The 9,848-nt window shown below is 59.3% G+C and overlaps 2 protein-coding genes across 3 annotated transcripts in view; one reads left to right on the top strand and one right to left on the bottom strand.

The window, feature by feature from the left end:
- The window catches only part of DNAH1 (dynein axonemal heavy chain 1), a gene marked incomplete in the record, with an annotated part of 89,651 nt that extends 89,066 nt beyond the window's left edge, over positions 1-585 (top strand). The window contains 1 exon segment of the mRNA XM_027768604.1: positions 414-585. Within this exon segment, the coding sequence (XP_027624405.1) occupies positions 414-535 (122 nt within the window).
- A 447-nt stretch (positions 586-1,032) lies between these two features.
- BAP1 (BRCA1 associated deubiquitinase 1) lies at positions 1,033-9,842 on the bottom strand. 2 transcript variants are annotated; one of them, XM_006169324.2, is made up of 17 exons: positions 9,773-9,842; positions 9,645-9,674; positions 9,482-9,536; positions 8,441-8,573; positions 7,926-8,045; positions 7,026-7,087; positions 6,798-6,940; positions 6,549-6,627; positions 6,032-6,155; positions 5,584-5,731; positions 4,918-5,102; positions 4,313-4,446; positions 3,319-3,797; positions 3,054-3,214; positions 2,687-2,779; positions 2,518-2,590; positions 1,033-2,383 (listed from the first exon to the last, which is right to left on the bottom strand). In XM_006169324.2, exons 1-17 carry the CDS (start codon positions 9,807-9,809, stop codon positions 2,250-2,252), a joined length of 2,190 nt encoding a protein of 729 aa, XP_006169386.1. In that variant the 5' UTR covers positions 9,810-9,842; the 3' UTR covers positions 1,033-2,249. The 2 variants fall into 2 exon arrangements, with proteins under 2 accessions (XP_006169386.1, XP_006169387.1); XM_006169325.2 differs by having other exon boundaries at positions 6,032-6,101.
- Between the last annotated feature and the right edge of the window lie 6 nt (positions 9,843-9,848).

The raw sequence follows: 9,848 nt of genomic DNA, 5'->3' as shown, positions 1-9,848 counted from the left end.
AGGAATGTCACACCCAGGGCCCAGCTGAGTCTGGGGAGTGACCCCCGAACTCTGTGCTTGCTTGCCTCCCTCATACCCACCTGGGGTCCTGGAGGCCTGAGTCCTATCATATGTCGCCAGGGCCTCAGACATATGACAGACCCAGTGGAAGCAGACAGAGTGCAGATGGCTGGGTCAGCTGGGGCTTGAGTGGTGGCATCAGCTCTCCCGACCCCTACTTCAGTCCCCAGTGAGATGACCCTGGGCAGCCCTGAGCTGCAGCCAGACTTACTCACCAGGCAGACTTCCTCTGGGTCAGAGCCCCCTTCTTGTCCCCAGCTCGATCTGCTGCTCACAGCCCGCACCCCTACCTTGTTTCTGCTCTAGAAATAACAGGGCACGATCTAACCCTATCCCCTTCTTGCCTGCACCAGGAACACTCTCAACCACAGGCCACTCCACCAACTATGTCATCGCTGTGGAGATCCCCACCGACCAGTCTCAGCGACACTGGATAAAGCGCGGCGTTGCCCTCATCTGTGCCCTGGACTACTAGGCTTGGACAGCAGGGTGGTGCCAATAAAGATGAAAGATGTTTTCCCCGCAGTCCAGCTGTGACTGGCTGCTGGCAGGAGTCTTGGCCCTCTGTGGCCTCACAGCCAGGGCAGGGTGAGGGGCTGCAGCAGCCCCAGCAGAGAATGCAGGCGCCAGGGGTAGACAGCAGAGCCACAGCTTTGGCCTGCGGTCCCTAGCCAGATGCAACAAGGGTAGGTGTGCACCCTCCCGCGTCTCAGGGCCCCAGGGGAGAGCACACCAGGCAGGACTTGAGGCAGCCCCCCTCTTCCACCAGGGCCTCCGGCACCTCCCCAGGTTGTAAAGCAGATGAAAGCCACACCCTTCTCCCTGCAAATACCCTTTCCCACAGCCCACGCTCCTCGGCTCAGGTCCTGAAGCACAGGCCTAGGGTTCCAAGGATCTCTGGCCAGATCTACCTAGTAGGCCCTTCCCCCACCACAGCCCTGCCTGCAGACCCAGGCCAGCAACCACAGGACACATGTCTTAGGAGAGTTTTATTCGTTCAGTGATCCAGTATTTATGGGGGCTGGAGGGATGGGGCCATGCTCAGCCCAGAGGGGCAGCCACCCATACCTGCCAGCCCTGTCATCATGTGCAGATAGGAGCCTGCTTGGGTCACCTTCAAAGCCATCTGGCAAAGGCTGTGGGGCTGTCTGAGACCTGAGCTCCAGAGGCAGTGCTGAGTCCATCACCCCAGGCCACCAGGCCCCTGGAAACACAGGGGCTCCAACTGGTGGTCTCAATCCAGCTCTCCCCAACCCTAAGTGCCCTGCAGAGGCTGGGGAGACTAGCATACTAGAGGGAGCTAGTGATGCCAGCTTCCTGCACGCAGCCCTGGCTGCTATCCCTAAGAGGGAGACATGGTAATACTGAGGGGCTGGACAGAGGCCCCTCTGAGCTCTAGGCTCCAGGGAGAGGCCCAGAGCCCAAGATGGGCCCACGGCCAGGGCCACAACACTGAAGGCAGGGGCCCAGAGCCTTGCTGCAGAGCCTGGCTAGAACCAGGACAGGTCACAGGCCACGGAAGAGTTCAAACACTTCCCTCTGCTTAGGCCAGGGGGCCCCAGCAGGCTGCTCATCCCACTCCTGCTGGTACCCCTAACCCCAGTCAGCCTAGCAGCCAGGTCCCTGAGTATGGCACTCTCCCAAGAGGAATGAAGAGCATAGGCCTGGCTTCCTCACCACAGGGATGGCTGGCAGCTGGGGCCGCAGCAGCGGGACCAGTGGAACCCAGTGGCCACGCAGGCCTCCCCACAGGAACCTGCAATTATGACCCTGGCATGATGCGGGGACCTGGGCCCACCAGAATGACAGCTGCTAGGACGAAAGCAGTCAGGAAGCCAACTGTGTCAACATGGTGGCAAGATGGGCTGGAGCCCAGAAAAATAGACATCTCTGATAGGCAAAATATATATTCTGCTCCGCAGGCAGAGGGCCAGGCCTGCGCCCCACAGCCGGCTGTGGAGGAAGCTGCAGCGTCTCGCTGGACCCTGCTCCAGCTGCTGCTTCCCGAGTGCTGTGTCCGACCTGCCCCAGATAGGCCCAGGGCAGGGGTCGGGAATGCGGCCTGGCTGCCAGGCCCAGGGCCCCTGGCTGAACTATTCAGTAATACTGGGAGAAGGGCGAGTGGGGCAGGGAGGGGCCCTGGTAAGGGCCACACGGCAAGAGTGGGCTGCGGAGTCAGGCAGCAGTCCTCACTGGCGCTTGGCCTTGTAGGGGCGAGAGCGTTTCCGCCGGTCAGGCTTCCGCTGTTTGTGGAGGCGGCCGATGCTGACCCCTTGGCGCCGCCGCACTGAGATGTTCTGCTCCACCAGGTTGGCCAGCATGCCTGTGCAGAGGCAGACCTGAGCAGCTGGCCGGGACCCTGGCTGACGCCCACCCAAGCCTCAGGCCAGGAACCCCACAGTCTGCACGAGCCCCAGCAGGCCCAAGGGACATGGCCTCAGCAGGGAGTCCTCTCACCTTCCTGAGCCAGCATGGAGATAAAGGTGCAGATGAACTCGTCGTAGTTGTGGGTCCTCCTCTGGTCGTCAATCTGTGGGACGGAAGGGTGAGGGCATCACAGCCTATGTCCCACAGCGGCCACCACTGACCAGCAGGGGCAGAGGGTCAGCAGGCGGAGACCACCCACCTTGAATTTCTTCCTCTTCTCGACCTCCTCCTTGAGGCAAGCCTCGTAGTTGGCAATCTCGGCCTCCACACACTTGAGAAGGGCCAGCAGCTCCTGCCAACCCAGCATTGTGCCTCTGAAGGGGGCCACCTGCAGCACGGCCCACTCCCAAGGGGCAGCCAGAGGGACAAGCCTACCGAGGGAAGCCCCTGGCACGTGGCCCACTCCCAAGGGGCAGCCAGAGAGGAGAGCCTACTGAGGGAAGCCCCTGCCGCCGGCCACCTACTTCACACCAGAACACCACTCGAGGGCCAGCACGGGGACAGCAGCGGCCCAGGCCCTTCCCCCTCTGCCAGGACTGGCAGGGAAAGTCACAAGGGACACTCACCTTGGGCGAGTACTTCTCCCCACTCAAGGGCTCGCCGGGCCTGCCCAGCCCTGTCCTCTCCCTGCTGTCCGAGCCTTCCACCACCTCCTTTTCCTCTGGGCTGCTAGACCCCTGGTTGCCTTGACTTGGTCTGATGGGGGGTGAGGAACCTTTCCCACTCTCTGGGGAGAGAAGGCAGACTCATCAGAGTGCAGGACACTTTGTGGTCACTTGGCCACCTCCCTCCTGGGGACACCAAGTGGCTAGTGAGGCAGTCGAGGCCCACCTGTCAGCGCCAGGGGACTGAGCACCCCGTCCTCAGCGAGGTGCAGCAGGCCCGTGCTGATGACAGGACCCAGGTCGCGGACAGCGCGGTTGTAGCGTATGCAGTCAACGCGCAGCAGGCTGTCATCCTCCCCAAAAAGCACCTTAGAGATGTGGGAGGTGACAGGGCTGGAGGGCCGCGTTGGGTTGGCCGAGCGGATGGGTGAGCGCAGTGGTGAGTTGAAAGCGCTGCCAATCTCAGAGGCTGTGTCCGTGCTCTCGTTGCTGGGGGTGGGTGAGGGCTGCGAGTGTGTGGGCACTGCCACAGCTGGGCTCCCTGCCCCACTGCTAGTCTTGATGGACAGAGGGATCGAGAGGTCCTTCTGGGATTCTTTGAGCTTCTCAGTCAAGACATTGATGGTGTTGGGCTGCAGCACTGACAGCTGCCCGTCCGCAGAACTGCTCAATGGCCCTGGCTTCCCTGTCCCTTTCCGCTTGTATCTGCGGGGGGCAAGAGGTGAGCTGAAGTGGACCAGGTGACTGCACCCAGCAGGGCCCAGAGTGGCCTAGCCTCCTGGCTTACCCTGATTTCCTCACACGTGGCCCAAGCAGCTTGACCCAACAACCCCAAGCCTGGTACCCAAGCTCTGTCAGCTGCAGCCAGGTGTCCTCAGACTCCTTTGTCCCAATGGTCCCACTCTGGCCTTTGGCTAATGCCACATCTTCCAGCAAAGCTTCCCCCCACCCCTACATCTTCATCCCTGCTCCAGCCAGTCCGTCAAGGCCCAGCTGAAAGGCCATCTCCAACAGGACGTGCCTACATGCTCAGCCTGCCAAAAACTTCTTGGGAGACCTGGGGTCTAGCCCTTCACACCAGTCCCTCTCACCCCGCCCCGGGCTCTGCCCTCCACAGGTGGTCAGCATTATCTGCTGAAGGCGTTCTCAGCCATAGGCCGGGAGGTTGTGAGAGGAACTGAGGCACCTGGGCCCATGAGCCTTCCAAAGCTGGGGCTGACCTGATGGCAGAGCTGGTGTTCTGCACTTCGTCCTCCTCGTCCTCCTCGTAGTCGTCCTCGTCATCGGAGTACTGCTGAGGTGGGCGCACTGGGACGCGGCTGCGGCCCACACCTGCTGCCAGGTCCTCCTCCTCCTGGGGCAGACCAGGCAGGCCTGAGCAGGGGCTGCTCAGCCCAGGCTGGGCCTGGCACTCACGGACGAGAGCAGCCAGGCAGCTCTCCAGGCTGAGCCTCCCACTGCCTCCAGGTGCTCCAGAGCACCCCAGGGCTCCGGGGAGACTGCACCACTCACACTGCGTTCAGCCTACAGAGGGCAGCTAAGAGAAACCAAGCGCCTGAAACACGTGCCTCATCGAACAGGCAGAACCTGACCTGGACAGCTGTACTGAGGAGCGGGCCCAAACATTCAGCCCCACAGCCCTGTGAGTCAGGTTGGAGGAGCTTCCCGCCTCCAACAGCCCCTGCCGCTGGGCAACCTCAGGACATTAGACAGATGGAGGCACCTGGTCCCCATGCCCACACAGAGAACAAGCACAAGGAATCTCATGGAGAAACTGCCCATTGCGACCCTCTCGGAAGGGAACCAGCCAGGGCACTCAGCTTACCTGCATGGGGGACTTGGCATAGTTGTGATTGTCTAGAAAGGCTGGCAGCCGCTGGACAATGGGGGTGGGGTTGGGGGGAACCCCATTGAGGCTGCTCCCCGGAGGCTTCACCACCAGCTTGGGTTTGCTGGGAGGACTGTGGTTTGGGGCTTGTGGGCACGAACCAGCCACCTCCTCTGCACCATCTGATATAGGGCAAGGGACGCAGGCAGAACCTTCAGTCGGATCCTCCCCAGCCACGGTCTCCTCAGCCCGGAGACGCAGCACTGCTCCCCTCCCTTCCCAGGGCACAGCCGAGACTGCGGGTGGAACAGGAGTCAGCAAACTCAAAGTCATGGCCCCACTGTGAGACTGGGAGAAGGAGATGGGGGAAAAAGACAGAGGTGGGAAGAAACGGCCTCTAGAGAAAAAAGAAAGGGGGTGTGTATCATGAAGGAGGGCAGCCCTTGCTCGGGGAGCTTCTCCAGGGAAGGCTGCCCACCCTCTCTGCCAAGGGAAAGCACTGCAGGCCCTGGGCTCCTGGGCTCCTGGGCTCCTGCAGGAGCCTCTGCACCCCTGCCCAAGATCCTCCACAGAAAAAACCTTCTCTGCTTAGGCCTCCCGGGTCAGGCTACAGGGATGAGGGGGTGGCTCTGTGGCCCACATGAGACCCAAGTTCCCCAGTACCTGTGTGGGTGCCCTCAGAGCTTGCTGGGGCCCTGCTTGCGTCCAGCACCAAGGGGGACTTGCTGCTGGCTGGCTTGGACTCCTCTGGTAGCTGTGAGTCTTGAGACTTGTGGGTCTGAATCAGCTCTGGCTGGGTGACCCTAATCAGCTGAAATCAGAACCAGAGGCTCAGCACAGGGTGGGAGACCCAGGCCTTCCCTGGGTAGAACGCTGGCCTCGGCTCTACCTGCCACTCACTCGCGGAGAAATACTATGGCCAGACCACAGCTCTTTCAGACGCTATTCTCCCTGCCCACCCAAGCCCACGTTTCCAAAGGAGGCAAAGGATGGGAGAGGTAAGCTGAAACCCAGAAACCCAGGAGGGTGACTTGGGAATCAGACAGAACCCACTACAAGGGACAGGCAGGGCGGCTGACCAAGGCGGGGACCAAGTGGGAAGGGCACACACCTGCTGGAGGGCCTCCAGTACCGTCTGACGGTTCACCTTCAGCACGTGCAGTCTGGCCTCGTACTTGATCCTGCGGTCGGGCACCACTGCCATCAGGTTGAAGCGGATGTCGTGGTAGGGCTCCCTGCGGTCACAGCCGCAGCCGTGAGAGCAGCTCCCGCCCCGGCCCCACCATCAGGTTGAGGCAGATATCCTGGCAGGGCTCCCTGCAGCCAGAGGAATAGGCCCCACCCCAACAGGCCACAGCAGCTGGCCACACACACCAGGCACCCGAGTCGGTGCCTTCAACACTGTGTGAGGGGCCTGCCAGGAGGTGAGCCAGCACACCTGGGCCACCCAGGGCTCCACCCTGGGGCAGGCCAGAGGCAGCCCTGCCTGGAAACAGGGCAAGGAGCTAGGGCTCAAGGTCGATGCCAATCTGGCCATCAGTGGCCCTGCAGTTTACACATCACCTGGCCCCGTCCTGCCCAAGGGAGCGCAGCTCCAGGAGTGGGGCTGCATGGCACAGGGCCCTTACCCTGCAGTGGCGAGACCGATGCGCTCCATGATGACCCGCCGGGCCTTGTCTGTCCACTCTTCATCCTCTCCCCAGGGCCCTGGGGCAGGAGTGGGAAAGAACACAGAGAATGCCTGAACCAGGCAATCAGGAGCTGGTCTGGCAATGCCATGCAGGGAGAACTGCTAACCAGTCAGATGGCCTCTGTAGCCCCTCTCTAGCCCCACCACTGGTCCCAACCACCTGAAGGCCCCAGTTCAGGGGGCCTACCATGGTCAATGGGGTAGACCTTCAGCCCATCCAGCTCGAAAAGCCGGCCTGTGATAGGCACATAGCTGACAAAGTGGAATGCTTCCATGGTCCGCACTGCACTAAGGCCGTTCTGCTTCTCAGGGAGGTGGCGTGGCTCTGGCCTGGGGAAGGACACAGTCAGGGCCCCCAAAACGACACTTCTCCCTGCCTCCCACCTCACCTAAGCTCCCACAGCTCCCCACACACCTGGCATGGCTATTATGTGCCTTGGCCAACTCCGGGGCATTGCCAATTGCATATCCTTTGCTCTACGGAGAAGAAAAGGTCACATCAGAAGAGCTTCTCGAGTGGGCACCTAGGTCGTGGAAATGCTCCAGAGAGCAGGCCTGAGCCCTCCCAGAATGTGAAGAAACATGGGTGAACGTTCCTAAAGGGCTAATGGGGTTTAAGGAGCTCTAGAGCCCCAAGATGGGCTGTACTGGTTTTGCACAGTAATCAGTCAATGCCACTGAATAATGCAACCTGGCAGAGTGCTCACGAAGGTTCTGCCATGGTATGGCTTAAGGAAGTGTCTTCCCTCTGTAGGTCTGTCCCCTTTCCTAATGACTGGGCCTAAAACCAACGGCTTTGGGGCCAGCAGGTGGTGTGGTGGTCAAGGTGCTAGACTCCCACATGGCCAGCCGTGGTTCGAGTCCTGGACCTGGTGACTTGCTTTCTCATTTTCTCTCTCTCTCACTCTGGTGAGCACACATGCCCTACAGCAAATTAAAGTAATAATAATAAATAGGGGCCGGCAGGTGATGTGGTGGTTAAGGGCACTGGACTCCCCCATGGACAATAACAGTTCAAGTCCCGGACCTGGCGGCTTTATTTCTCATGTTCTCTCTCTCTGTGTCCCTTTAAATAAATAAATAAATAAAGTTAAATAAAATAATTCTCCTAAAAAAAGTAATAGCAATAAATAAAATTAGAAAACTCTTTAAAAAATGGCCTTATACAATTAAAGGGCCAAATGTAATGTAAAAAAATCATCTGAAACGGAAACAGTCTAACTGTACCAAATACCAGGTGGCTGCACTACCAGTGACCCTAAGGCTCCCACCTGCCCAGCCAGCCATGAGCCAGAATAGAGGCGCTGTGGCCTACCTCGGGGCTGAAACCCTTGGTGAAGTCCTTCATGCGACTCAGGGTGGGCCCCAGGTCCACGTTGCTGCAGTTCAGGAGCACGCTCAGCAAGGCATGAGTGGCACAAGAGTTGGGGATCAGCTGTGAAACCAAGAATCGTCACCCGTGCACGACATGCCTCCTCCAAGACCCCAGCTCCTCCTAACCCGTACTACCGGGAATGGGGAACTGGAGAGGGGGAAGTTGAGTCAGGACAGCATCCCTCACCAACTCCCCTCCACTCTGCCAACGCTTATTCAGCAGTTACCAACTAAATACCCACCGAGGTCCGGAGACATGGAGAGCAGACTCAGACACCACCCACTTTTCAGGTATTCCTTTTAACGAGCAAGCGCTCAGTTCCTCCTGCCAAGAGTTCCTGGAACTACCACCCCTGCTATCTGTCTAGCTCCTCCTCCTGCCTTCTCCCACTTCTACTTCCCATGCAAAGGTGAAGGCGGCATCCCACCCTCCAGGCAGCCCAGGGCCCAGCAGACCTGGTGGGCAAAGAACATATTATTCACGATATCGTCATCAATCACCGACGTATCATCCACCAAGGTAGAGACCTTGCGACGGGACCGGCGTTCCTCGATCCATTTGAACAGGAAGATGAATCCGTATACAGGGCTGGGGAAGTACAGGAGAGCTGGCTTAGCCACAGAGCAGAAGGCAACTGGCGCCCCTTCTTCCTCCTATTCCTTTGCACTGACTCCTCACTGAGGTGCCCTTGCCAAGATCCTGCTGTTCCCCTGGCTTCTTCCTGACACTGTGTCCAAAGCAGCCCTAAGCCCTGGAGACCTGCCATAGGCAGAATCAAGCATCAGCTTCTAGCGGTTGTGCTCAGGCAGTCCCCCAGACTCCTCATGAAGGCTATGGCTCCAGGTAAGAAAAGAAAAGCTGGAATTGACAGCCCAGAACGAGACAGGGTAGGACCAAAATAAGGCAAGAACAAAAGTCTGTCTGCTGAAGAATCTTCACACTCAATGTGGACCCCAAAGCCTGGGCCCCAATGCAGCCAGGGAAGCAAATGAACACTGAAACCAGTCCCTTGTTTTCCGGAAAATGAAAGTGGACTTCCTGGTTCTGCCTCTGTAGTAGTCTTTCTGTACCTCTATTCTGGAGACTGCCAGGACAAGACCTAGTTTGGGCCCTTAGGAGGAGCCTTGTTCCATTCAATACAGGAAGAACTTCGTATGGGGATTAAAGCCACAGCACACATGGGTACGCTGTAACTCATAATTTACACCACTGCAGGAAAGCACCGAGTGATCTGGGGCTTTCTGCAAGAACAGACACGCCTAAGGATGGTTAGGGTAGAGAAGAGGGCTACTCCGTAAATGGAAGTGCCAAAGGAAGGTTGGGAGAAAACCTGAACACCAGCCAGAACAGGAGGGCATCTAGACCGGAAGGATGCTTCCTGTAAGTCCTATTTGACGGCCTAGGACTCTGCTTCTGCCTCCCTGGAGAAGCACTCTTCCCTGTGCCTTTCCCAGCCGTGCGGGTCTAAGGGGCAGTCCAGGAGCGCAGGCACTCACCCCTGGCATTTGCTCTGAAGGTCATAGATCTCTTCCACCTGCACCCCTTTGACACCTGCGTTGGGGAAAGGAAGCGGTAGGGAAGGGCGGCCCCTGGTCCTGCAGCAAGGGCACAGGGGTGGGCCCCCACAGCCCCAGTCCAGCAGGCAGGGGCAGCTCTTACCGAAATCTTCCACCAGGAGGGTGAAGAGGCCTGGGTAGGGCGACAAGAGCAGGGGCCAGTGGTCAGGCAGGCGTGTCCCGAGCCCATCCGGCCTCCCCAGCCCCCCGCCAGCCCAGCACCCTCCTCACCCGGGTCGCTCTCCAGCTCCAGCCAGCCCTTATTCATCTTCCCGCGGGGCGGCCCCTCAGCGCCATGTCCAGGCCC

The sequence above is a fragment of the Tupaia chinensis genome, unplaced genomic scaffold, assembly GCF_000334495.1.
Source record: "Tupaia chinensis unplaced genomic scaffold, TupChi_1.0 Scaffold147003_1, whole genome shotgun sequence".
NCBI classification, from domain to species: Eukaryota; Metazoa; Chordata; class Mammalia; order Scandentia; family Tupaiidae; genus Tupaia; species Tupaia belangeri.
This window is presented reverse-complemented; position numbering and strand designations above follow the sequence as displayed.

Bases quoted from the DNA above. Each gene is read 5' to 3' on its own strand.
- BAP1 (XM_006169324.2), bottom strand. From the start codon at position 9,809: ATGAATAAGGGCTGGCTGGAGCTGGAGAGCGACCCGG. The intron at 6,941-7,025 runs GTGTGTGGGGAG...GTCCTTCCCCAG, and splicing joins GCACATAATAGCCATGCCAG to GCCAGAGCCACGCCACCTCC. The intron at 3,215-3,318 runs GTGGGCCTCGAC...TTCTCTCCCCAG, and splicing joins CAGTCCCCTGGCGCTGACAG to AGAGTGGGAAAGGTTCCTCA.